At 32.9% G+C, this 27,813-nt stretch overlaps 1 protein-coding gene across 9 annotated transcripts; it reads right to left on the bottom strand.

The window, feature by feature from the left end:
- Window positions 1–6,021: 6,021 nt before the first annotated feature.
- LOC105766134 (protein CROWDED NUCLEI 2) lies at window positions 6,022–15,908 on the bottom strand. 9 transcript variants are annotated; one of them, XM_052630789.1, is made up of 15 exons: window positions 15,623–15,905; window positions 15,485–15,529; window positions 15,310–15,408; window positions 15,105–15,215; window positions 14,086–14,260; window positions 13,902–13,958; window positions 13,141–13,277; window positions 12,970–13,029; window positions 12,808–12,885; window positions 12,046–12,119; window positions 11,414–11,490; window positions 7,095–7,177; window positions 6,924–6,998; window positions 6,311–6,385; window positions 6,022–6,216 (listed from the first exon to the last, which is right to left on the bottom strand). In XM_052630789.1, the coding sequence occupies exons 1-15, from the start codon at window positions 15,731–15,733 to the stop codon at window positions 6,040–6,042; spliced, it is 1,434 nt and encodes a 477-aa protein (XP_052486749.1). In that variant the 5' UTR covers window positions 15,734–15,905; the 3' UTR covers window positions 6,022–6,039. The 9 variants fall into 9 exon arrangements, 8 of the variants coding, with proteins under 8 accessions (XP_052486749.1, XP_052486746.1, XP_052486748.1 ...); XM_052630786.1 differs by having other exon boundaries at window positions 12,970–13,277; window positions 15,623–15,906; XR_008195929.1 differs by having other exon boundaries at window positions 6,093–6,216; window positions 11,406–11,490; window positions 12,970–13,277; window positions 15,623–15,906.
- Window positions 15,909–27,813: the final 11,905 nt, after the last annotated feature.

The following is a 27,813-nucleotide window of genomic DNA, read 5'->3' as shown; positions in this document are numbered from 1 at the left end:
CAAGATTCGGTTTCTTGATTTTCTTTAAAGTATGAAAGTGAATCTTGATTTTCTTTTTTGGTCGTAAAGCATCTAGGGCCTTGGTAACGAAGTCTTGATGGTCCTATTCAATCTTGCTCGATTTGCTTGGCCTTCGACCTCGTTATTGAACCTTGAGGAAATTTGAGCCCAAAGACGCTCATAAGCCCGATTTTGGGCCTTGCGACTCAGTATCAAGTCATCAACCTAGCAAGCTATTTGGTGAACCTATAACAACCTAATTTCAATGGTGTCGGAAACAATGGTTTCGGGACCGTAAATCGACAAGTAAGTCCGTATTAATAATTATTAAATATATACGATTTAATTATAGTTTTAAATTGAATTTAAATTAGATAAATTTTTACTTATTGACCAAATAGATTAGTATAGTGGTTTTTTCGTAAGTCAACCGATTTTTGAAATGAGGTATCGATACCTCGCTTCTATAAAACGAGGCCATAAATATTTTTATTAAATATTTAAAAAGTGGTTATATAGGTGTATTGAAGTTTGGTCCGTAAATTTTAGTGTTTAAATAATTAATTAAGGAAAAATGACTAAATCGTAAAAATTGAAAAACTTAATTTTTATTGATTTCTATTAACTAAAATCATAATTAAAGATTGTTAAAGGTTTTAAATGGTTAATATACCATTTTTAATAGTGTTGGACGGTTAGTGGGGATTATTTAGTTAAAAGTGATGTTTATTATAATATAAAACATTATATTATATGTTAAAATAATTAATAAAATAAGAAAAGAAATGAAAAACATAACTCATTCATCTTCTTCATCTTATAACTGATTCAAAATGGGGAGGGAGACCTAGCTCACGGCTACCTTCAAGCTTGAATTGGTAAGCCAATTTTGATCAGTTTCTTATAATTTTTATGTTTTTAATATCGTTGCAACTAGGTTCATCTAACCCGTAACTCCAATTTTAAAACTGTTAAAGATTTGGATTTTTCCATTAATGAATATCTGTTATTTTTTACGTTAAATGATGAATTTGTAGTCTTGATTGTTGTCTAGGACTATTTTGTAAAGTGATTTTAGTTAATTTTTAGTTAAAAGACCAATTTCTTTTAAATATTAAAATTTATATGGAATTTTGTGAATTTTGAGTAATTTTTACTGTAATAAAATATGAATTAATTCAGCTAGCATAGGTAATTGTGAAATTTTGTTAAATTTGGAATTTCGGGTTTAGGGACTAAATTGAAAGAAATGTAAAAATTTAGGAAAATGTATAAATAATGAAAATTTAAGGGTATATGTTTAGAAATAAGTTTATAGTATATTTGAAATTTATATATTGAATTTAATCATTATATAGATCAAGAATTGAATCGTACGGAGAATAACCGGGGAAAAGAGAAAATAGCGGATTAGTCACTATGAGTCAACCAAAAGCATAATCTAGGTAATTTCGTAGCTATTTGGTTTATATTTTGTAATTTAATGCTTACCTATTCATGATTGATTCATCAAATTATTTGATTTGGAAAAAGGGAAAGACCATGATTGAAAGATATCATGGCATTATATTCGAAAATGAAATACCTTGGTTGAAAAATACCATGGTATCCCCGAAACAATGAAAAGGTTGAAAAGGATAATAATGGAAATGATAAAAAGGATAACAATGGAAAGGTTGAAAAGGATAACAATGAAAAGGTTGAAAAGGATACCAAGGGAATGGTTATTAGATCAATATTCTACGATCGGTATGTGAATAAGAACTTATGACTATTAAATTAATGGATTGAAGTTTATTATGTGAATAAAAGGTTGAATTGAGTTTTAAATACGTGTATTGGTAATGTTTTATGCCATTATAAAGTCATTTGTTTCATTTGGTTTAACGAGTGATTAAAGTTTAAATCGAATATGTATTTATATGAAATGATTTAAGTTATTAGAAGATGAAAGGGAAAATGTTGATATATGTATTTGAAATGAAAAGAGTGTCAATTGAATATATGAAGAATTAAATACATGTTAAAAGCTTGTTGCGATATGTTTCATGATTTGGTTGGATTACATGTACACTGATACATTTTCTAACTTTGTGAAGTGGTGTGTATAATAAAGGATACTATGCTCATGGTTAATGAAATTATACTTAGTTGTACATAATGTGTTTTGGTAAGTTTAAGTTTCCTTTTTACGAACTTACTAAGCATTAGTTGCTTATGAAATTATTTTCTTTGTTTTGTATATCATCAGAAAGCTTGATCAGTTGGAACTCGTCGAAGCACAACCACACTATCCTTCCATCATTTTGGTAGTTTTTGGTTAATTTGGCTTATGGTTATAAATGGCATGTATAGGGCTAAATGTGTTATATTGGCTCTTTGGTTTTTTTTTGAATTTGTGATGAGCTTAATTGTGGTTGAATGCATAAATGTTGTTGTTTTGTAAATGATGATGTAAATAGATGATGTTGGACTTGTGTATGCCCTTTTCTTAAAATAGGTAAATCATGGTTGAATGGTATGCTATGGATAAGGTTACTTGGTTTGTATGATATAGGTTTAAGAAATGATTTGAAACGTTGAATGGAATTAAGTTTGACATGTTAATTGTGGTGCCTTTAATGCCACATTGGTTAGGCATAGGTGGAATGATTTTGGCATGTTTTTAGTTTCCTTAAATGTGTTATAAACCATCTGGAATAAGCTAGGTATGGTGTGTCTTGGTGTACAAGGTTTGGTGCTTAATTTGGCTTGTTTTAGGGGCAACTTATGCTGCACATGGCCTAGGATACGAGTTGTCACACGGTCATGTGTCATTGTTGTTTTAAGTACAAGTTTCACAAGATCTGAGACATGGACTTCGACACGGCCATGTGTCTCAAGCCAATATGTAATTCGGTCTAACACACGGCCTATGCCATCGCCATGTGACCCAACATCAAATGCACATACGGTTTGGCACACGGCCTGCGACACAGCCGTGTGGCCCTATTTCAAATACCTACACAGGTGGACACACAGGATGGGACATGGTCGTGTGTCCGTACTTCGAATGTCCACACGGCCTGGGATATGTCACACAGCCGTGTGACCCCAATTTCCAAAATTTTCAAGTTTTTCCAAAATTTTTTGTTTTATTTCAAATTGATCCTGAAATGTTCCCAAACTGTATTTAGGGCCCCGTAGGCTAGGTTTAAGGCCAGTAAGTGTATTTTTTATTTAATTAAATTGATTTATTAAATGATAACATTTGAAGTGCATAATTGTTTCTGTTTTGATGCTGAATGTTCTGTTTTGTATGATAATACTTTGTAACCCTAATCCAGCGACTGAATCGGGTTAGGGGTGTTATAGAAACAATCCCCAAATTACTCTAACCTTAGAGTAATCTATTGTCCTACTTATGCACGAGTTAGTCAGGGAAAACTCGAACCAAGGGTTGTGAGATGTATATTTCTAGGCTTTACTTCTGGTGTTAAAGGGTTTAAGCTATGGTGCCAAGAAACAAATAAAATGATTGTGAATAGAGATGTTAAGTTTGATGAAACTGTGATGCTTAATTTGAGAAAGGAGCCGCCTGTTCTTAACGACAAAACAAAACAGGGTGTCCCAGGAAAGGTGGAGATGGAGCCAAAATCATACAGTGATGTCGCAATATCACAATTAGCAACTTCACGATGACACAACGAACAGAGCCATTGTTATGAGAAAATTTGTGACGTCACGACAAAATAGCGATATACGTGAGGCTAAACTTGTTTCGAAACAATAGAAGGTTACTGAAGTTACTTTAGATCAATTAGAGGCTCCATCCAACTCACAAGCTCCTTCTACATCTCAACTACAAAATTATAAGTTAGCTCGGGACAGGAAAAGATGAGAAATCAAGCCACCACAGAAATATTATCACAGAAATTTAATGGCATACGCTCTAAGTGTTGCGGAGAGCATTAATTTAGTCAATCCTTCAAATTACTCAGAGGCGGTTCAAGCTCCTGATTCTAACAAGTGGCTTGTGGCTATGGGAAAGGAGATGGAGTCCCTGCAAAATAATGGGACTTGGAAGCTTATGAGGCCACCCACCGAAAAGAAGATTGTTGGCTGCAAGTGGGTGTTCAAAAAGAAGGAAGAATCAAGTTCAAATGACACTAGATATAAGGCGAGGTTGGTCGCAAAGGGCTATAGTCAAATGGAAGGAGTTGATTTTCACGATGTTTTCTCTCCTGTTGTGAAACACACGTCCATTCAAACATTACTAGCCCTTGTTGCATTAAACAACCTTGAGTTGGAACAACTAGATGTAAAGACTATATTTCTTCATGGTGATCTAGAAGAGGACATTTACATGCAACAACCTGAAGGCTTCAAGACTGAAGGTAAGGAAGATCATGTTTGCCTTCTATAAAAATCGTTGTACGGCCTAAAGTAGTCTCCTCACCAATGGTATAATAAGTTTGACTATTTCATGTTAAGCATTGGTTTTGTTCAAAGTAAGTATGATAGTTGTCTGTACTTGCATTGTCTTGATGATGGATTGTTCATATACTTGTTGTTCTATGTTAATGATATGTTAATTGCGACTAAGGATTCATCTAAAATTCATTTGCAAAAACCATGCTTAACTCTAAGTTCAAGATAAAGGATATTAGTGTGACTAAGAAAATTTTAGGAATGGAAATTTCCAATGATAGACACTCCAATAAGATATTCTTATCACAGAAAAGGTACATCGAAAGGATCCTTGAATGGTTTGAAATGAAAGACTCGAAATTGGTTAATACCCCCTAGCTGCACACTTTAGACTTTCAACTTTAGATTTGCCACAAATTAAAGATGAAGAAAAGTACATGTCAAAAGTTCCCTACTCCAGTGCAGTCAAAAGTTTGATGTACGCAATGGTTTGCACTCATCCCGATATTTTACATGCTGTTAGTGTTGTAAGTAGATACATGGCTAGACCCGACAAATTACACTAGCAAGTAGTTAAGTGGATTCTCAGATATTTGAGGGGGACATCAAATACTTCTTTAAAGTTTGGAAGAAGTTTAGAGGGTCTAGTCGGCTATGTAGACTTGAACTCCACAAAGAATGAGTTAGGCCCATGACGAGGCTTGGCAAAAAAGACGTAGCAAAATACGACTCAATGTGGAGATTTGTGGAGTGTTCCTCGAATAAATTAGAGTCAAAACAGGATTGACGTCATGACAAGGCAAAGCATGACGTCCCGGCAACACGACAGATAACGTCATGACAAGCCGATAAATGACATCATTACGTGTCGACGTGTTCCCACATAACTTCGATTTATTCTCCAAGTTAAACCATGTTATATTTTCCTAGTTGAATTCTTATTAATCTAAGATATTATAGTCATATTAGCACTACGATTTAGGCTATGAAAGGGACCTTAGTAATCGTAGAAATCATGAGGAAAAACAAAAAGATTAATTATTTCATAGAGTTTTAAGAGAGCTTTGTTTTTTGGGTTAAGGGTTTTGTTTTGATTTTCTCCATCTTGTACTCTTTATTGGTTTGTCGAATTAGTGAAATTTTCTTTGCCCATGATTTTATACTCTTTATTGGAGGAGTTTTTACACGTAAATATTAATGTGCCCAATTTTCTTTTCTCTCTTCGTTCTTATTCGTTACTTATATGGATCTATTCCCAACAGAGAGCTTCATAAGCGATAATCGCGAGTGCGGATAAAACAGTCTATCGTGAAACTAATGGGACTGCGCATCACACCGCGGAGTTGGCTGCTAATCAGGAACCAAGTCTATGCGTACATGTCTTTCTTTTACACAAACTCTCTCAAACGCACACACGAAAGTCATTTTTTATTTAAATGAACATTTACTTAAATGAATAAAAAGAAATAAATGATACGTACAAAACCATGGTGTTCTGATAAATAGGTGACAACTCAGTAGAAGATGTAAAATCACGGCACTTGCTAATGTTGGAAGAACCATATTAGAATTCAAATGTCAACAAACGAAAAAGGTTTCTAAAACTGCGCATCCCAAAAAATTACCACTTTATTTATGAGTGATCTCACATAATCTATATATAAGCTTGCATCTGTTTCCGATTAAAAAATACCCATGACTGCATATAATTCTAGTCGGGTATGAAATTTTGATTCCAACCAAATTTTGATTATGACTGCACATAATCCCAAAAATACCTCTTAAAGGTGATTGCACATCATGTTTCTGAATGAATTCAAACAAAATATATAGGTATGTGAATACTGTTCAAAGTGGCTATCTTCTAAAAATGACAAATAATGCTAAACTAGAATTTAACCTGGTTATTGGATGTTTCTGCTTGGGTGGTTGAGCACTCTGAATCAAGTTGTTGTACTGATATTCCACACGTATCCTATATGTATAAAAGAAAACAATGCATAAGCATATGGCATTATGGAAATTTTCAACTCGTTGAGATTCTAAGGGAAACTGATCATTTTACGTTTAACCCAGCTGATTCATGCTTATATTACACATTTGAATATAGGTGTTCAATAATGATATATAACACGAGTAGATCAAATAATGCTGTACAAAAATATAATTACAATATACGAAAACAACATTAACACCACAGGATTATATGAACATGTCAAAACTAATATGGCACAAATAATTTATAAAAATTATACAAATATAATATAATTTAGGCACGATATGAATATGCCAATTACCAAGTCTAAACTCATGTCTATATAGTGTCTTTTAAGTTTTTTTAAATATATGTACTCTAGGAAAAATAAAGAATCGGAGCAATATATGCTCATGCAGTCACTCTTTAAGAAATGGCATTAAGCCATAGTTCAAATAGAACATATACAATCTATTTCTTTTCCGTTTAAAATGAATAATAAATAAACAACTTTCCCCCACAGAAATTTGTTACATACCATTCTTCCATTTACAGAGATACTCAAAACATTAGCAGGTGGTTGCGGATCAGAACAAACTGGAGAACAGGCAGACTGAACATATCATAGCAAAATGAATCATATTTTCTTGCTATAAAAACTGTCAATATTCTGAGGTTTTAGTTTTGACAATGAGAATAAATAACTTACCTCTCTAACACAAGAGTTGAAGGTATCGTTTGCTTGCAAATGGTGGCTGGTTGAATTATACCCCTGAGATAGCTGCTGTGAAGCTGAATTAAAGATCCCAGAAAGAAACAAGGTTGGTTCAACAAATAATAAAATCGTGCTTGCTCTCCATGGAAAGAGAAAAAAAGAGTATGGCTTTTTGTCATTAAAATCTATGTTACTTGAATTCAAATGTGAATGTTGGATATACATGTCTACTACATGAGTATGTTCAATTTTTTAAAGCTTTCCACGCCTTTGGAGATCTTAGGAGAATCATATCCCCAATTCTTTATGTCGTTATAGGATCACTGGAGAGTCAGTTATCCACATTCATGTCCTAATATACTATTAAGATTAGGAAAAAATAATAAATTCCTGGATCTATTGAGTAGGTAGAACCCTAAAAGGAAGAGTCAAATTAGGAAAATGGTTTAAAACAGAATAAAATGATTCCTTTGCATCAAGGGATGTAGTTTTCTTTTTCATCGTTTCTTTTCTATATAAATTAGAGACCTTGTACAGAGTTATTTATTCAGACAGAACTATTTTTCTTCTCCTAAATTTACATGCCATCAAAGCCAACTTTTTTTTTTTTTTAACTTTTGTTAATGGCGGAAATAGCCAACCTTGATGAAGGAAATTTGACATCAATTAGTGAAGAAGACTTAACTACAGACTTCAGTCATACCACCATGATTGGCAGCGCTACAGAAAGTGGAGACCTCTTCATAATTGACGATGGAATCAATTTTAGGTGTCAATCTCTGAATGCTTGCTCTAGTCTTATTTGTAATAATGTTATGCTTTAGCATTACAAAATTAGGACACCCTAGCTTTGTCTATTTAAAAAATTTATTTCCCCATTTATCCAATAATAAAAATTCATCTCTTTAGATGTGAATTTTGTAAACTTGTAAATCATCATTGAACCATGTTTCCTCCTAAATCGTACAAAGCTTAAAAACCGTTTTTCTTAATACATAGTGATTTTACCTTCTTTGACTCAGAATCCTTCTTAGGTCTCATCTTCAATGGGAGACATTAAGTGAATATTCGACTCAAGTTCGTGAAAAAGAGACTCTATATGATTCTTTAGAGGTTGATATACAAAGCAAAGGTTCTAGGAAAAACACTGAGAGGGACTTGGGAGGTCTTTTACTATAATCTAATAAGTTAAATAGGAAAAATCGACCTAAATTTGTAAGGCAAGATCATAACAGTAAGATAAATAAGGCTAGTGATTAGGCAAGCACAAAAAAGCTCATTGTCTACCCAAGGAGGAACCAAGATCAAGGAAAAGAGGTTGAAACAACTCGGCACTTCCAAGAATCCCAACATTCAGACTCTACCATTCCCCAAGGTAATTTTCTGACCCTAGTAGATCTTTTTTAACCTGGTTCTGCTCACCATAAAACTAATGACCTTGATTTTGCATCTTTAAAAAATCTGTCTCCATTATTTTTTGCTTTCACCTCACAATTGTTAGATGTGGAAATACCAAATAGTGTATAGGATGCCCTAAAAATTCTTGAGTGGAAGAAAGCAATACTTGAGGAAATGAAGTCTATGAAGAAAAATAGAATGTGGGAGGTAGTAGAATAGTTGAAAGGGAAGACAATTGGCTACAAATGGGTGTTTACTGTGAAGTTCAAATCTGATGAATCCTCGAAGAGACACAATACTTAGTTAGTGGCAAAAGGCTTCATACAAACATACAAGTTATCTCAAGACATTTGCCTTCGACAAATTGAACACTATTCGAGTACTTCTAAGCATTGCAGCTTACTTGGATTGGCCTCTCCAGCATTTGGATGTAAAGAATGCTTTCCTAAACCACAATCTACTAGAGGAAGTTTATATGGACCTATCACTTGGATTGGTCTCTCCAGTAGTTGAGTGTAAAGAATGCTTTCCTAAACAGTGTGGTTCAAGAGATTCACTCATTTCATAAGGAAGCAAGGCTATGCTCAAGAAAAAAAAAACCAGAACATATAACGCTCATCAAGCATTCAAAGGGAGGAAAGGTAGCAGTTCTGATAGTTTATGTTGATGATATTATCCTACAATGGATGATATAGTGGCGATGGAGAGTCTAAAGAAGAATTTGGCCTCAAATTTTGAGATTAAAGATCTTGACTCATTGAAGTACTTTTTAGGGTATGGAGGTAGCTAGATCTAAGCAAGGAATTGTGGTGTCTCAACGCAAGTAAATAACTGCCAGCTCAAAGAAACTGGGATGAGTGGTGCTCAACTAACCAAAACATCTATAGATCCAAATAAAAAGTTTGGGGTCAAGGATGGAAAATCGACTGATACAGGGCAATATCAAAGGTTGATTGTAAAGCTTATCTACCTATTTCATACAAGGCCAGATATAGCTTTTGCAGTCAGCCTAGTAAGCCAATTCATGCACTCTCCTAAAGAAGATCACTTCGAGGCAATCTATCGAATCTTGAGATCCTTAAAGGCTCACCAGAGAAAGGCTTGTTCATTGCAAAAAATAAAAAATAAAAAAATAAACCCCGAAGCATAGAAGCCTATAAAAATGTTGATTGAGCTGGCTCTTTTTAGATAGGAATTCTACCTTAGGATACTGTGCTTATGCACGAGGCAACCTAGTGACTTGGAGGAGTATAAAGCAAAATTGTGGTAACTCAACGTAGTGTCGAAGTAGAGTATCAAGCTATAGCAAATGGAGTGTGTGAGAAAAAATGGCTTAGAAGAATCTTAGAAGAATTAAATCAGCCTATGACAATGCTTATGAGACTTTACAGCAACATCAATGCCGCGAACAATATTGCTAACAACCCTGTCCAATATGACAAGACCAAACACGTTGAAGTATATAGGCATTTTATAAAAGAGAAGATGAAGGGAGGAGAAATCTGCATGCCATTTGTATCGACCTCAGAACAAATAGCTGATTACTCACCAAGGGTCTATTCAAGCCATAGTTTGAATCTCTAGTAAGGATGCACCAACTAGGGGGACACTAAAGAATAAATTCTATGATCCTTTTGGGTAGGTGGAGTCCTTGAAGTTAAGGATAGGTTGTATTAGAAATGTGGTTTAAAACACAAGATAACAGTTCCCTTGTATCAAGAAATATAGTTTCACTTTCTTTTTTTAATTTTTTTCTGGATAAATTAGACACCTTATACAGAGTTATTAATTCAATACAGAGAAATATTTTTTTTCCTCTCCTAAACTTACACATACCTTGAGCACGAGTAAAAAAAAAGTCAAAGCAAGAAAAAGGAACATGGAGCAATTAATTATCATTTAACTTTCAAATGAACAACCAAGTGGTGGAGCCGTGGAGGTATGAGATTACAATTTTTTCACATTCACAGATGGTGCAACAATGACAACGGATTTTGCTGCTAATGAGAACAGAGGAAAAAAAAGGATTCTATACCTTACAATTTTTGCTACTAATTGAGGGTGCCAATTTAATTTTATTTATAATATAAATAGATAGCGATCTATATTATGGAAAGTTTTCCAAAATTTTTGGAGGGCCAAGGTCCCATGACCCTACTATCATCTTCCAATGGTGTGCATCTAAAATGAATATGTATTTGATATGGGTATCAGATAAGGTGATAATATGTGAGTGTTTGAATTTTGGTCAAATGCTGTAAATAAGAGTTTTAATTGTTGTGGGCTGTAAATTAGATAATTTTTTTTTTTAAATTTTTAATTTTTAAATAGTGAATTTTGATAATTTTTCTTTCAATTTTAATTTTTAAATACTTAGTTTTGATAAGATTTCTTCAAGTTTTCTTTTAGTTACTGATGAGATTACTTAGTTTTGAAAAGGTTGAAAGTCTGCATATATAGGAGATTGTAAAAGCTGTTTTTTAAACATTGAACGAAGCATTTCAGCAGATAAATTTTCTACAATTTATTTCATGTATTTAGAGTGTCTTCAAAGGGCCATGTCCTCATGGCCAAATCCTAACATGCATTAGACATGATTGTCGGACAAAGGTGCTTAAAAAGAACTGAAGAGTGCCCCTGAGGCCCTGACTTCACTCCACTAACTGAAGAGTGCCCTTGAGGCCCTGACTTCACTCCACTACTTTTTTGTCTATTAATAAGTTGACTTTCACATTTAATTAATTGATGGGTTCTACACATTTGAATGGTGATTATCATTATTAAGGGATAAAAATGCAATAGAGTGGATCCTAACTCCTAAAGAGTGGGAGCAACATAAAATGAAATTTTTAACAATATAATAAGTTGGCTCATTAAGGATCCCTTCATATATAAGTGAAAACAAACCTCAATACCTCTATTCTCTGCAGCATCGATTCTGCAAGTCTTATTTGGAGATTCTTCAGCACTGTGTTTAGTTGTATCTTGAATCCTAGCGGGCCAATTAGAATACAAATAACTAAGAAAAAGGTAACAAAGAAAACGAAAACTAACTGCTAATATCATTTTTCTTCACTTCAATAAAGATGGCGTTATTGTTTTTACAATCTATCTTGAATCCAAACAATTTAAACTCAAAGATTTTACTTGGTAAGGAGCATGGAATAATGAAAAGTTAGAAATTAGAAGGGAAGAAAAATGAAAAGAAAGAAAATAATTTTCTTTCCATAGCAGGCTTAGTAGAAAAGATGTACAATTGGAAGGAAAAAATTATTTTTCTTCCCACCCATTGCTTTGTATAATTGAAACTATCAAGAGTCATATCACATTTAACGTGCATGCCAAATTTCATTGAACAGCTTGATCACTGATCAGAATGACCATACAAGCCAGTTGATTCATATGAGAGACAAATGTACATATAAATGATGAACCATTTCTATGCCGTAACAAATTTATCTTCTATAATCACATTATAATATATTCAAATTTGGAGAATTATGCTTAATATCAGTAAAGATATTCGCTATATGTAATTTCATTTTACCGGTTATCTTCCTCTGATGTATTCATTTGGCACTCTTCTTGACTTTCCAGCTTCGAAGAGACGGCCCTTCTATCCTGCCATATAAATCAATAGCATTTCAGACAAAAAAGGCAAATGGGTGATAGATCAAGCTATTTTAATTTTTAAGTTTTTTTCCTTTCTCTTTTTTCCTTTTTTTAAAGCAGAAACCAGAAGTATTCCACGCCCATGTTATTCGGACTAAAGTATGAGCGTTGGATACAAGTAAGCTCTATATTTCAAAATTTTTCATGTATTTGCAAGGTTTTTAAAGGTTATATCCCCCATTCTTATGCCTAGACATCCACTACTTCAAGACAAACGAAGAGTTGGAGCATCATAGCTTTACACAAAGAGCTAGAAGGAAAATGGTGCCAAATGAGCAAAGAGGATATATTGGTCTAGCTGCAGATTATTGTCCAATTTATTAGTTCACTTGAAGAATCCCAAAACCGTGTCTTAAATATTTTGAGTTTAAAAAGGTCAGTTTGATGTTATCTACCAAGAGAAGGTCATGATTAACCATCAATACATATAATGCTTCTTCCAATGGCTCAAGGTTATTAGTTATAACACAGAAGGAAAATGTCATCAATCAAATCTGATGGATTTAATCACTAAAGTATTTCTTTAAATGACTAACTATGAAGCTAAAAAGCTTCTTAAACGGTTTCTTAAGGTTAAAGTCTGTTCCTTGTTTGAATTTTGAGAATGATATGTAAAAGCCAAATTAAGTCTTCGTACCTCTTCATTCATATGTGCAACAGCATTCTGGATCTTCTGTAATATATTTGCCAAACTTCTCACCTCAAAATGCAATGCCTGGTTACAAAATTTGGAGAAGATTAGAACAAAAATACAGGGAAAAAGATGTCAAATGAACAACCAACAGTTTGAAATGGGTACCTCTTTCTCAGATACTAGATTCTGTATGACAGTATCCTTTGCTGATATGGTTTTCTGAAGGTGTTGTTGACTAAGAAAGCACAATGATGAGAAATTTATTTTGTTAAACTTGCAATTAGTTCTTCTGAAACAAAATAATGTTGCGTTTGTAATCAAAACTTGGGTGGATATCTCTTCAATTTGAGCTCGGCTGCAATCACTGATTTTTGCCGCTTCTAATTGTGCTTCTAGCTCTGAAATTATTTTATTCTTTCTTTGAAACTCATACCCATCATTTTTCAGCCTATTTTCCAGGTCATTGATCCTCTCTGCAAAACCAAAAGTAAATCAGATCTAGTGGACAATAAAGAAGGTAATGACTTTTGTTCGTGGCATATTTGGCTTTTGTACCGTATCAGAAATAATGGGCTGTGAAAAGATATCATTTAAGAGCTAGATGTCTAAGGAATTTGTATAAGATGCAACCTTTTCCCCATTTCCTTGGGAGTGGTCAGCGAAGATCTTATTGGTCAATTAATGACCTATATAGGTGCCTAATAGAAGAAAGACAGGGAATAACACATTTATCCACTTCGCTTGAACTCAGGTGTGAGTGTCAGAGTCCAATAATGCACATTGTTTTTCTTAGGTTCTCCCTACATACACTCCAAGGCCCATGAAAGCTTAGAAGCTATGTTACCGGACTTGGATAATGAGTGTTAGCTACAAATGTGTGGGACACGGGTATTTAGAGGATTCTTGAAGAATAATATCCTCTATACCTATGTCCAAAAATGTACCAGACTTGGGTACTTTAAGAAAAATAAAGGTTTTGAACAACATAACTTAGAAGTGTTATATGTGCACTCAACACAATACACTAAAAAACATAAAAAGTCAAAGCAACATAGATTTTCGTAGTTTAAAACAGGTAAATAAGAACTTGAAGTTACCAACAAATGCTTTTTCAAATGCAGAGACTTGATCCATTTCCCTCCTTAATCCAGCAACTGAATACACCAAACACAATTAGAGAATACAGATACTGCAACATCACATAATCACTTCACTTGAGCTTTTCACATGTAGAGGATGACGGTAGACAAGAAAACGGAAATAGATTAAACGGTTACATGCCTACTTCCTCTTTTTCACTCACAATTCTTTCCACATTATCCACAACCTGCTTGACAGAGAATGCCTCCTTTTCTATTGAATCAAATAGTGATAAATGAGAGTTCAATTTCTCAGATAGGACAGCTATTTTTCTATCTCTAGCTTCAATTGACTGTTTCATTTCATAAGTAGATTCCTGCACATAAACATCAGGCCAACAGATTATATATAAGTTGAATATACTCACTTGAAATGATCAAGTCTTCAAAAGACGATGACTATATGAGCAAAACAGTAGCTTAAACATTAAGCAGAAACACACAATGAACTGAATTTTGAAGTGATTTATAGAAGAAATAATTAAGGCATTACAGAGTATCAATTCATCGACTTCTTTGATTTGCTTTGTCATCAATTTGCTCAATGATGAAGCCAGGGGGCCGGAGAGGGGGTCATTACCCCTAGCTTTTTCAAATCTAGAGATTACCCTAAAAAGTTCCTGCATCTTTTTTATTATTTAGCAATGTTGAACAGTACTCTAATGCGGAAAAGAATTTTAAAACATGACATGAAACATGAACAATAAAATAAAATCATTATCCGAATACATCAACATGTCAAAATTTACATCCAACAAATTATTAGCATGCCAAAATCTATAGCACGGTGAATACAACAAGAATGCACAAATGGTCAAGTCTTGACTCCCTTAATTTTCTAAAAGTCACTAATTCTGCTTAATCTCTCTATTCAATCAATCTTTTAACTATTCTTCAAACAATTTTTTTCAATACTTAATAGATTATTTTTACTTTTCACCAGATCTCTTTAAATATTATCACTTGCGTTTTATAATATATGCATAACCGTTCACGTAAAACTTTGGCTTTTACATCGTATGATAATTTATTGTTTGTGCATATCATTAAAGTGAAACACAAATAAAAAATATATTTTTTAATTATATTATAGTAGCACTGATGAGACAGAGACTAAATTTGCCATCACAAAAAGGAATAAACGAATTAACAAACACGCACCTGATATGCATTTATAAAGCTATCCTTGGACTGAAGTAGGCTTTGGATGATTCCTTGGAACTCCTTTTGTTTGTTTTCAAGCAAAGCGTTGTCGTTTTGAAGGTAACTCACCTGCAACAAAAGCAGTTATATTATCTATCAACTTCTAATTAACAAGCATTTTCACAAGCATGTAGAAGAAGGCAGGAAACCGAAATTCATAAACCTTTCTTTCAAGCTTTTGCTGTGATTCGTTGCACGAAGCTACTTCGGCTTGCAATTCTTGTAACTTTCTACTGTATTCCTCCTCGGTTTGCTTTTGTTTCTGCATCCAAACACCATGAACCCGAACTTTTTTTTTTCAAAAGATGAAAAGAAATCGTAAAATGAATGGTATTAACCTGGACTAAGAGATGAATTTGTTCGGTTGCGGAACGATTTCTCTCCTATTAAACAATGTTAAGCAACTAAGTGAATGGTGAGTCACACAGAAAGAGAGAGAGAGAGAGAGAGAGAGAACTGCGAAAAGAAATGATTACTCTGAGATCGCGAGATTCCGTGACGAGAGCTCGAAGCTGGAGACTGAATTTGGACAACCTGAGCAATTCCATTTCCATTTCTAATTCTTGATTTAACTGCCCTTTATTCATCAAGCATGAAGAACAATTGCTGTTTTACTTTTTCCCTAAAACTTCCCGCCATCAGAACAATGAATATAACTTTCTGCTAGTAGGTATGATATGGATGGAAAGAAACAGTTAAAATATAGGTAAGCTAGCTAGGTGGTGAGCCAAACTTTTAGATGATTTTATTTTCCTCATTTAAAATGAAGTTTTTACAATTTTTTTCTTTACAATTTTTTTCCCTCCGGTTTTGATTTAGTTATGGAACTTGTACAAACTTCGTCCATTCATTTTGGTTACTCAACTTTTAGTTTTCTTTCATTTTGGTCAGTCAACAAATATTTTTTTTAATATTGATCAAGGGTAAAAAAACATTAAAATTTAAAATGAAAAAGCGATGGAAAATAAAATAATATTTTAAAATTATCAAATTGTACTTGTTTACCCTTGCCGAAAGTTTTACTTTTTTTGTCAATATTAAAATTTCAAAACATCAAAATCAATTAAATAAGTTGTTAAATTTTTTATTCCTTGATAATGTGAACTTATTTGTTAATATAAAATTGAAATCAAATAAATCATCTTTAATAATTGTACATGAAACCCAAATTATATAGTCTAAGAGTCTTTCATGCCAAGCTAAAAGCAAAAGAAAATCCTTACAATTAATTAAATTGATTAATTTTATCTTCCATGTCAAACAAAACCCAAAAGTTTTTCAGTACTTTTTACTCAAATGAATAACAAGCAATTAATTTAATTAATAAAAATTTTAAGTTTCATAGACAATTATTAAATATAATTTATTGAGTTGATTGCATTAAGAATAATATGAAAGCATAAAATAAATTTTAAAATTTTGTAAGAGATTAATTTAATTAATTTCAATATTTCGTAACAAATCGCTTAACATTATCCATGGATAACAATTTTTCAACAATTTATTTATTTGATTTTTATGGTTTGACATTTAAAATTTCAATATTAAAAAAAATTTAGAATTTTCAACAATGTGATAAATAAGTACAATTTGACAATTTTAATGCATTATTTTAGTTTCTATCACTTTTTCACTTAAAATCCTTAATTTTTTACCCCAATCAATACTTTAGAAAAGATTTTTTTTTTTTGGTGACTAAAATGAAAGTGTGAACATGATATGGCGTGCATAGTTAACAGCAGGGGTGTGCAAAATTCGGGTAAAACTGAAAAAATTCGATTAACCGACCGAATTCGGTTAATCTGTCGGTTAATCGAATTTTTTCGGTCGGGGATCGGTTAATTATTTTTTTTATTTTTCGGTTAACGTTTAATTCAGTTCAAAACCGATCGGTTAACTAAATTTTTTCGATTTAACCGAAAAAAATAATAAATAAAATTATAATATATAAATAGACCCACTATTCACCTAAAGTCAATCCAAACCCAAGTATCCAACCCAACCCAATCATAAAAATTACAAATAATTTAATAAATAAAAATAGAATTCTAAAACTAAAACTAAAACTAAAGTCTAAAAGTCTAAACTCAACAGTGAACAGACGACAGAAAAAAAATCCTAACCTTCAACTTCAAATCCCTAATTGAAAACTCCCAAAATCTCTACCAGGCCAGCCACCTTCCGTCTGGCACTTCGGCGTCTACCAAGTCACCATCCATCACTGGTGAGTTGAAGTACGCTTTTACTAGCTCAAAAGTATTTTCACCAACTAAAGCCTCCATTTCTGCAAATTCTGTGTTAAGAACGAAGCTAGCTCGATATTCATAATCTCAATAGATATCAGCTAGTATTTGTATTTACAAACTGCTTCATTTTCATCTTCGCGCCCGAACCTGAACCTATTTCATCTTTATGTAATAACTCTTTGATTGCTTCATGTAATAGCATTGTTCTTTTCTTGCATGGTTGAGATTTGCAAACTGTCCAAAAAAAATAATTAATAAACCAAAAAAATAAAAATAAATTATTTTTATTGAATATTTTGATTGAAAAAATAAATGATTCTCATAGTTATGGTTGAGAGCCGTTGTCCAAATGTTGAAAATTCAGCATATAAATTCCTTAATTTAAAAGCCATAAACTGCTCTTTTAAATGAAGGGAAGTTTGGTTGACATTTTTTTTTACAATTTGGCTACTATTTATAAAGTTTTTATGTTGACCAAATGCTGGAAAATTAGCATACATACTCCCTTGTTTAAAAAGCCTTGAGTTGTTGTTTATTAATTTTAATGCTATGTATTGTTACTGTTTGCATGCTGTCATAAATTGAATTAAAGCTGTTGTTTGAGTGTTTCAAATTGAGCATTTTCATACTGTCTTAAATTAAATCAAGCTGTTGTTTTAGTGTTTCAAATTGAGCATTTTCATGCTATCATAAATTGAATTAAAGTTTGTGTTTTAGTGTATCAAATTGAGCATTTTCATGCTGTCTTAAATTAAATTAAGCTGTTGTTTAATGTTTCAAATTGAGTATTATTATTCTATCCTAAATTAAATTAAAGTGTTGCTTCAGTTGTCTCAAAGTAAGCATTATTATGCTATTGAAAAATTGTTAAAGATGCTACTTAAAAGGATATTTCATTTCATTCAAAAATTTAAGTATATTTACTGCCTTAATTAATGTCATATATTGCTCATGTTATTTTGTTTAAAATGTGTAAATATTATGTTTAACTGTGTTTTAAAGTGTGCAAATTGTGGTGGTTCAAAAGATTATATTAATCTCTCACATTTTAACATAATCCAACTCAACTATGTTTTTTCTAAAACTCAACATCAAAATATGTTTAATATTATAAATGTATTTTAATTTATTATATACTTTTTTTCTTGCAGAATGTCAACCAAACCAACATCTATTGAGGGTAGTGTTACACCTCCTACTTCGATAGATTCTGAAAATTTGAGAGTTGGAGCTTTAAGCCAAACAAAGGGGACTACCGGGAAAAGAAAAGCCATTCCTCAAAGGTCAGAAGTTTGGTCTCACTTCTCTAAGATTATTAATAGTGAGGGTGCAAGTAAGGCTAAATGTAATTATTGTCAAAAGGAATTTTGTTGTGATATGAAAAAAAAATGGTACAGGGTCATTGAAATATCATATTGGTTCATGTAAGAAAAATCCTAGTAATGTTGTTGACACTAGTCAAGGACAACTAGTTTTACCTAGAAAGGGAGTTGAAAGGGGGGAAGGGAATCTTTCAACTTGGAGATTTGATCAAGAATCATGTAGGAAAGGATTAGCACAGATGATTGTGATTGATGAATTAACTTTCAAGTTTGTTGAAAGTGAAGGTTTTAAGAAATTTATGTTTGTGGCATGTCCTAGGTTTCATATTCCTTCATGAACTACTATGACTAGGGATGTTTATCAATTGTATTTAGATGAAAGGGTCAAGATAAAACAACTTTTGAGAAGTTTTTGTTCTAAGGTTTGCTTAACTACTGACACATGGACTTCTTTGCAAAGAGTTAATTATTTGTGTATCACTGCTCACTTTATTGAAAACGATTGGAAATTGAATAAAAAGATTTTAAACTTTGTCCAATTTCTAATCATAAGGGTGAGTCCATTGGGATGGTGATTGAGAAATGCTTGTTGAATTGAGGGTTTGATAAGTTGTTTACTGTTACTGTTGGTAATGCAAGTTCAAATGATGTTGCTATTGGTTATTTGAGAAATAAATTTAACCCTCGAGGGGGTTTAGTTCAAAATGGTAAATATCTTCATATGATATGCATGACACACATTGTGAATTCGATTGTTGTTGAAGGCTTAAAGGAAATGAATAAATTTGTTGAACGTGTTAGGGGGGCTGTTAGATATGTGAGACAATCACCAGCTAGATTACAAAAGTTTAAGGAGTGTGTTGCGGTAGAAAAGATAGAGTGCAAGAAGATGTTGTGTCTTGATGTTTGTACTAGGTGGAACTCGACCTACTTAATGTTAGACACTGCTCAAAACTTTGAGAGAGCTTTTGAGAGATTTGAGGAGCAAGATACAAACTTTAGGGCTGAACTTGAAAGGGGAGAGGGTTGGCTTAGTGTGGATGATTGGGATAATGTTAGAAACTTAAGGGATTTCTTGGAACACTTTTATGAAGTCACTTTGTGTATATCTGACACTTTATATGTCACGTCCAACATTTTTTTGATGAGCTTTCAGAAATTGATATTCTTTTACGAGATGCTCAGTTAAATAGTAATGTTGATTTCAATGTTATGGCCATCAAGATGAAAGAGAAGTATGATAAGTATTGGGGTGATATTGATAAGATGAATTTGCTTATGTTTGTTGCTTGTATTTTAGATCCTAGACAAAAACTAAAGTATCTTAAATTTGCACTTAGTGAAATGTCTAGTTCTAAAAAAGCTTGTAAAATGATGCAAAAATTGAAGGAATCTTTGTATGAATTGTTTGATGAGTATAAGCCTCTACTTCATAGTACTTGTAGCCAATCGAGTGTACCAGCACATGTTTCTCTCGGTGAACCACAACAAAAAATGAAAAGGCGAATGCAAGCTTCGTATAAAAAACGTGAGTTGGAAATTTTTGGTGAGGATAAAACATTTGAGTTGGATAAATATCTAGATGAGGCTAATGAGAAATTTGTTGAAGATTTTGATATTTTATTGTGGTGAAAAGTGAACAGCCCTAGATTTCCCACTCTTTCAAAAATGGCCAGAGATGTGTTAGCTATATTGATTTCTACGGTTGCTTCAGAGTCTGCATTTAGCACCGGGGGATGTGTGCTTCATCAATTTAGAAGTTCTTTAACTCCTAAAATTGTACAAGATCTTGTGTGTACTCAATATTTGATTCGAAAATCATCATCACAAGAAGACATCAAAAAGATTGAAGAACAAATCCAAGAGTTTGACAAGATTGAAAATTGTATATTTATTGTTTTATTTTAATAGTTTCAATTTTTTTATCATATCACTCCTACTTATTAATTGATTCAATGTTTAGGCTTTTCTTGGAATGCATTAGAGCCTACCCTAAATTCATGAGCTTTGTTAGTTGAAGGGTATGTTTACTATCTTATTCTTGTTAACTTATAATCTATTCGCTTGTTTATATTATTTGATTTTTTAAATGAGTATATTTCTATTATATGCTAAATTTTTGCACATGTTTTTTTTTGTAGGTTTAATGCAAATGGAGATCTTTTGGAGAGAAGAAATGGATACAAATGGAGAATATTAAAGACTTACATTTCAATTATGTGTTAATTTCAAGACTTATGTAATGTTAGTGATTCAAAGACTTATGTAATGTTTTTAATTATGTAGTGATTCAATTCGGTTAATTCGATTAATTCAAGTAATTCGGTTAATTCAGTTAATTTTTAACCAAAAATAAAAAACATATAATTTTCGGTTAATTCAGTTAACCAACTATTTTCGGTTAATTTTTTTGAAAGAATTTCAGTTTGGTTAATGGTTAAAAATTTTGAAAGGTCGGTTAATTCGGTTAATGTTATTTCGGATCGATTAACCGGTCGGTTAACCGACTGAACACCCCTAGTTAATCGTCATTAGAGATTTAACAGGTGAGTGACTAAAATGAAAGCACCCTAAAAGTTGAGTGACAAAATTGCAAGGATTTTATTTTAGGTGACTAAAATGAAAGCGCCCTAAAAGCTGGGTGACCAATTAAGTATATTATCCTAAATTATATCATGTACTTTTCGAAAATTTGAAATTTAGTCTCTATATTTTTATTTTAAAAATTTAGGTCCTATACTTTTTAAATTTTAAATTTTTGTGTGTGACATTGTGAAATAAAAAAAATACTCACATGATAGCTATGTAGTTAAAAAATAACATTGTAATGAATTTGACTTTAGCAAAAACAATTTAGGTGGTTAATAATTAGATTCAATTTTGCAATCTAAAAAGTATAAGGACTAAATTTCTAAAATGAAAGTATAAGAACTAGATTTAAAATTTTCAAAAAGTAAACTTGTGACATAGTTTAACCAAATGAAAAATCTAAAATTATATTTATAAAAGAGAAAAGTAGTAGGTTTTGTCGGTTATCTAATTTGAAAATTACTGACTTTATCCACTAATATCGGTTAAAAATTCACAAATATCGAGTGTATATTTATTAAATAAATTTTAAATAAAAATTTAATGGTATTATAACCTTATTAAAAGGTAATTATTTGATACATATATCATGGAAAATTTTAATTCCACAAGTGAGATTAAGATTTTATTACATGTTACAAATAAATGTGAATGTCCATTTTCTAACCCCTCATTTATAAGGTAAAACCTCCCATTCATTATGCAAGTTGTTTAATGTGTTAATGAAGCACTTAAATAAGCTTCATTTATTATATTGCATTGAATGTCAATTTACTTATAAATGGAACTCTTTGTAAATGAAAATAAGATGCGAGAAAACTCTCTATTTACTTTAAGTGTTCTTTTATTTGTTTGTTTTATAACACATTATCAACACAAGCTTCTACAAGTTCATAGAAAAGTTCACGTTGTTTTGACTTTATATAATTTACTCATATAACTCCCGTTAAACTATATACGAATATGAATATTCAACAAAATTTCGATGGACCCAAAATCAATGGAGACATGTGTCTTGCAGATAGTGCTACAACACACACAATACTCAAAGATAAAAAATATTTTTCTCATTTGACAATAAGTAATGCCTATGTTAATACAATATTGGGTAGTTCAAAACTTATTGAAGGCTCCGTAAGAGTTATTATATTATTACCTAAAGGTACAAAATTTTTCATTGATGATGATTTATATTCCACTAAGTCTCAAAGAAAATTTACTAAGTTTTAATGATATTCGCTTTTAATGGATATCATATTAAGACTATTAATGAGAAAAATATTGAATATCTATATATTACAAATGTTGAATATGGAAAGAAATATGTTTTGGAAAGACTACCTGTTTTTTCATCAGGTTTATATTATATACATATTAGTGCAATTGAGTCACATGTTACTACAAACCAGAAGTTTGTAGAACCACATACTTTTACTATTTCGCATGATTGGTTAGGCCATCCTTGATCTATGATGATTCAAAGAATCATCGAGAATTCAATTGGACACCCATTAAAGAACCAGCATATTCTTGAATTCAATGATTTATCTTGTGTTGCTTGTTCTCAAGGAAAACTGATTATTAGACCATCACCAGCTAAAGTTGAGATTTAATCTCCCGCATTTCTGGAACGTATTCAAGGTGATATATGTGGGCCCATTCATCCACCATGTGGAACATTTAGATATTTTATGGTATTGATAAATGCATCTAATAGGTGGTCACATGTGTGTTTATTATCGTCTCCCAACCTGGCATTTGTGAGACTATTTGCTCAAATAATTCTATTAAGAGCACAATTTCCAGATTATGCAATCAAAACTATTCGACTTGATAATGGTGGCAAGTTTACATTCCAAGCTTTTCATAATTATTGTATGTCAATTGGGATAAAAGTTGCACATCCTGTAGCTCATGTTCACACACAAAACGATTTAGCTGAATCGTTTATCAAACGCCTCCAACTAACAGCTCGACCATTACTTATGAGAACAAACTCCCTGTTACAGTTTGGGGTGTTGAAACGCCGGCACCCCTACGGCGCAGCAGAAAAATATAACACCCGGCGATCCTAACCATGGATCCATGTGTGAGGAACGAATCAGGGTGAAAAAGGGTTTCGAAATTACCGAATAGTGATTCTGAGTAGACAGCGACGCCTCGGCAATGAGTAATCTGATCTACTATCGAACCAAACCGCAATCTTTGATGACTCCGACCTCTACGTAATCCACCCAGTTGACTATGAATGGAAGGAATCCCCAAACAATTTTGGAGAAGACTTTGCTTTGACGGTTGCTAGACTCACCAAGCAAAGAAAAACGAGATTTTATATCTTATTATTTTTTTAGGGTTTCTCAAAATTAAATAAATATAATAATGTTTAAAAAACTGAAAATTATAATTACATTAATTATAATAAAGATTTCAGTAAACTATATTTATTTATATACGAACCAAAATCATATTCTCATTATGTGTACAACAACCTTGTACATATAATTTGTTCGATATTTGATTATCCAATTAAATTAATTCTATAATTAATTTAATTCATGCGGCAACTAAACACAATACCAATTATGTTTTATTCCGTTCATTTCAACTATAGGGTGTGACCCTATAGGTTCTTGTAACGTTAGCAGTAATGTTAGAACGTTTCAATGTTACAAACAATAAGTGGCACCTAGCAATGCATCATTGCTACCTAAGTCACAAGAAATTATGATTCGACATAACCTTTTTATGATTAATCTTTTCATGCACTAATCCTTAAGTCCTTTATCTCTGGATTGAACACAAGTCATGGAATAGTCACACTTGTATAGTCCATTCCATGTTCCTTGATATCTTAATTAGACTATGATATACAAATAAGTATGACATCTCATATCAGCTTATTTGAGCATGACCATGCATTTCTAGTCTCACTCAATCAAGTGGCCTAAGATATTACTCCCATTATGTAGGAGGGACTTATCCTATATCGATCAACCATATCCCTCTACATAGATTGTGGTATATCCAACATCAACCTTTATAGAACAACCAATTACGGTGTACGTTTGACTGTATCAAAATATACAACTCACGATGTTGGGATTATGATGATCTCAAGTCTGAGGATCATATACATATTAATCACTATGAGTAATGTCGTGACAATTACATAATAATCCAAGAAACATACTCATAACGGGTCAGTCCAATATGTTTTATTTAACACACATATTCATGCATCGATTCTAACACTCCATATCAATGACAACTCTTTATCATCAATCAACTACATGTTAGTCTTAATGCATTATCGCTGTCCTATCCAACAATAATACTTGACTAAGGACCTTTTAAGAATAATCATATTATTCTCAGGACATTATTACAAAACCTTTTATTTATACACACAGAAAATAAACTGAAATAATAATGGTAACGCCTTATATTAATAAACATGATAAATCAAGTATTTTATTACAACCATCTCATGATTGATCTTTGGGCATACTCTAACATGGGGATATGCAATTTTGCATGCAACAACACTTGTGCGGTTAAGGCCAACAAGTTATAATAAATACTCCCCATTACAATTGGTTTTTGGTCAGGATCTAAATATTTATCATTTTAGAATTTTTGTGCAGTATATGTTTCAATTGCTCCACCACAACGCACAAAGATGGGTCTTTAAAAAAGGTTGGGAATATATGTTGGTTATAAATCTCCTTCTATAAATAAATATGTTGAACCATTAACTAGAGATTTATTTACTGCACGATTTACTGATTGTCATTTTGATGAAACAACATTCCAAATATTAGAGGGAGAGAAAATATGCAACATCCCAAATTTTGGGCTAGAAGAAATAGGTTTTGAACAAGGGAACAGTTAAGAGACTGTAAATAAATATTTAGTTGTGCAAAGAAGTGACATAAGTGAATGTCTGATTCAGTGGTTAAGTGATTTAGGAGTGTTTGGAAGTGTCTGAGATGTTAGGGGTTCAAGCCTTGGCTTATGCAAAATTTTTATTTTAAGTGAATAAAATCCTTGTATCTAGATAGTAGGTTCTTAAATTATTGTGGTTAAAATATGACACAAAAATAGCTTGTGGTCTAGTGGCAAGGTAGCGTGTTGTGTAACTGTGAGGTTTGAGGTTCAAGTCCTAGGTTGCACAATGGAGTATTTATTTTGCTACTGGAGCTGTGTAGGTAATGGAGTTGGATTGAAATACTACTAAATGGAGTTTGAACATCTCATTCGTTCCTTGTTCTCGATGGGAGATTGGCGAGGTTTCAAGGTTTTCGTCGCTTTCTCCAACCTACATTGCTTCCATTCCTAACTGGTGGTGGTCGAGGTTGATTAGCACATTGTCTGGGAACCAAGGGTGCGATGATCATTGATTTTTGAAATAAGAGTGTTCGGAACCATGAACCCATGAACCATGGGTGATAAACTGTAGAGGCCTCCATGAGCATTTCCATGGGCTTAGGCCGTAGTGGGCCGAAATGGGCTCATTGGGCTTGTGGGCCCCACACGGATAAAATCCATGATTTATGGCAAATACTGGACGGGGTTAAGTAGATCTCATAGCCATGGCAAAATTTGGGCTGAACGGGCCTGCAAACCTTTCGAGAGTTTGATATCTGCACCTAAATACCCTTATAGGGTAGAATAACCAAAATACCCCTATAGGGTAGAATGACCGAAATACCCCCATAGGGTAGAATGACAAGAATACCCCCATAGGGTAAAATGACCGGAATACCCCCATAGGGTAAAATGACCGGAATACCCCTATAGGGTAAAATGATCAAAATACCCCCATAGGGTAAAATAACCGAAATACCCCTTAGGGTAAAATGATCGAAATACCCCCATAGGGTAAAATGACCAAAATACCCCCATAGGATAAAATAACTGTTATACCCTTAGGAGATAAAATACATGTTATGGCATTATGTTATGTATGATTGATTTGCTCTATGATATGTATGTCTATGATTAAGCATGACATTTTGCATACACGTATGATATTATGTCACGACATGTTGCATGGGGTTGGGTTGTTATATTTGGAGGAAGTGTACTATACTGTTAAGGTCGCACGAGTCACCCATGACGACTGTGGACCTACTGGTGGCTTTGCCACATATACTGTTACTGGTAACTTTGCTGTAATATTGATACTGGTAGCTCTGCTGCGATGCTATTACTGGCAGCTTTGTTGTGATATTGGTGTGTTCGCTGGGTGGGTCGATTTTATCCCCACATGGTGTGTTGGTGGTATGGAGTGGTATGTTGGCTGGATTGGGATGGGTTGCATTATTGCACTGCACTGTTACTGTATTGGGCTAAGGACCACACTGATTTTGTATTGGGCTAAGGCCCACACTGTTATTGTATTGGGCTAAGGCCCACACTGATTTCATATTGGGTTAAGGCCCACACTGATTCTGTATTGGGCTAAGGCCCACACTGTTACTGTATTGGGCTAAGGCCCATACTGTTATTGTATTGGGCTAAGGCCCACACTGTACTATCACTGAGTAGGGCTCAGGTCCAGACTATTACTGCATGTTGTAGGCTGACTGTTTGGTAGGGGATTGCACACTGAGTTTTCGTAAACTCACCCTTTCTTTTATTTACTTACAGGAAATCTCGACCATAGGCGATTTGGTGCTGTGAGGGACTCGGAGGTGGCCACACCAGCTGTTTATTACTAGTTTTTATTTAAATTTAAAGTTTGTGTTGGGTTTGTTCATGTAATAAGAGCCTTTTAAGTTTGTTTAAGTTTTTAATTGGCCTTTTGCTTATTTACTTTAAATTGCTAGTTTAGGGAAGACGAATTTTAAACAAACTTTAAACGATCAGTGTTTTCAAATACTTCCACGTTTTTAAAATAACTATTATAACAGTAGCAGATAATAAGGCAAACGTTTTACATAGATGATCGTTAAATAATACTAAAGAGGTTTTAAGCTTAGAAACATTTTTTTTACAACAAGACAAATTTGCAAACGACACTTCAATGTGACACGCTAGATTCAGCCATAACGTCTTGGTCGGGTTTGGGGTGTTACAAAATACAACTGGTAAAAGAAATTACATGGAATGGATCATAATTATCTCAATTAGATCCTCGTACAAGTCAATGTGAACAAGAAGTTCAAAGGATCATACATTTGCAAAACATCACCAATCAACTGCCAAATTCATTTACTGACTTAAAAAGAATTACAAAATCTCACATACTAGCTGAAAATGTTCCAATATGAATTGATGTCCCAATAGGGCAAATTGTTAGTGCAAAAGAAAGTAATCCACGATTGAAGTGTGGAAGGCTAATCGATTCCAAAGATAAAAATCCTCATAAAAGAAAAGAAACAAGATGGTAATATTGTGGAGGCAAGCGCCCAAGAAGAGGCCAAAGATAAAACTAATCAAAAAAACCCCAGAAGAGGTTCAGGTACCTAAAAATGGTGATAACGAAGAGATCTCAATAAGTTATGT

Source organism: Gossypium raimondii, chromosome 5 (genome assembly GCF_025698545.1).
Source record: "Gossypium raimondii isolate GPD5lz chromosome 5, ASM2569854v1, whole genome shotgun sequence".
NCBI classification, from domain to species: domain Eukaryota; kingdom Viridiplantae; phylum Streptophyta; class Magnoliopsida; order Malvales; family Malvaceae; genus Gossypium; species Gossypium raimondii.
This window is presented reverse-complemented; position numbering and strand designations above follow the sequence as displayed.

What these genes read in the sequence shown, in the direction of transcription:
- LOC105766134 (XM_052630786.1), bottom strand. Translation starts at nt 15,733, where the DNA reads ATGAATAAAGGGCAGTTAAATCAAGAATTAGAAATGGAAATGGAATTG. An exon ending in CGATGCTGCAGAGAATAGAG is followed by an intron (nt 7,178 to 11,413) that starts GTATTGAGGTTT and finishes TCTTTAATTCAG; the next exon opens with CTTCACAGCAGCTATCTCAG. An exon ending in TCAACTCTTGTGTTAGAGAG is followed by an intron (nt 6,999 to 7,094) that starts GTAAGTTATTTA and finishes TGATATGTTCAG; the next exon opens with TCTGCCTGTTCTCCAGTTTG.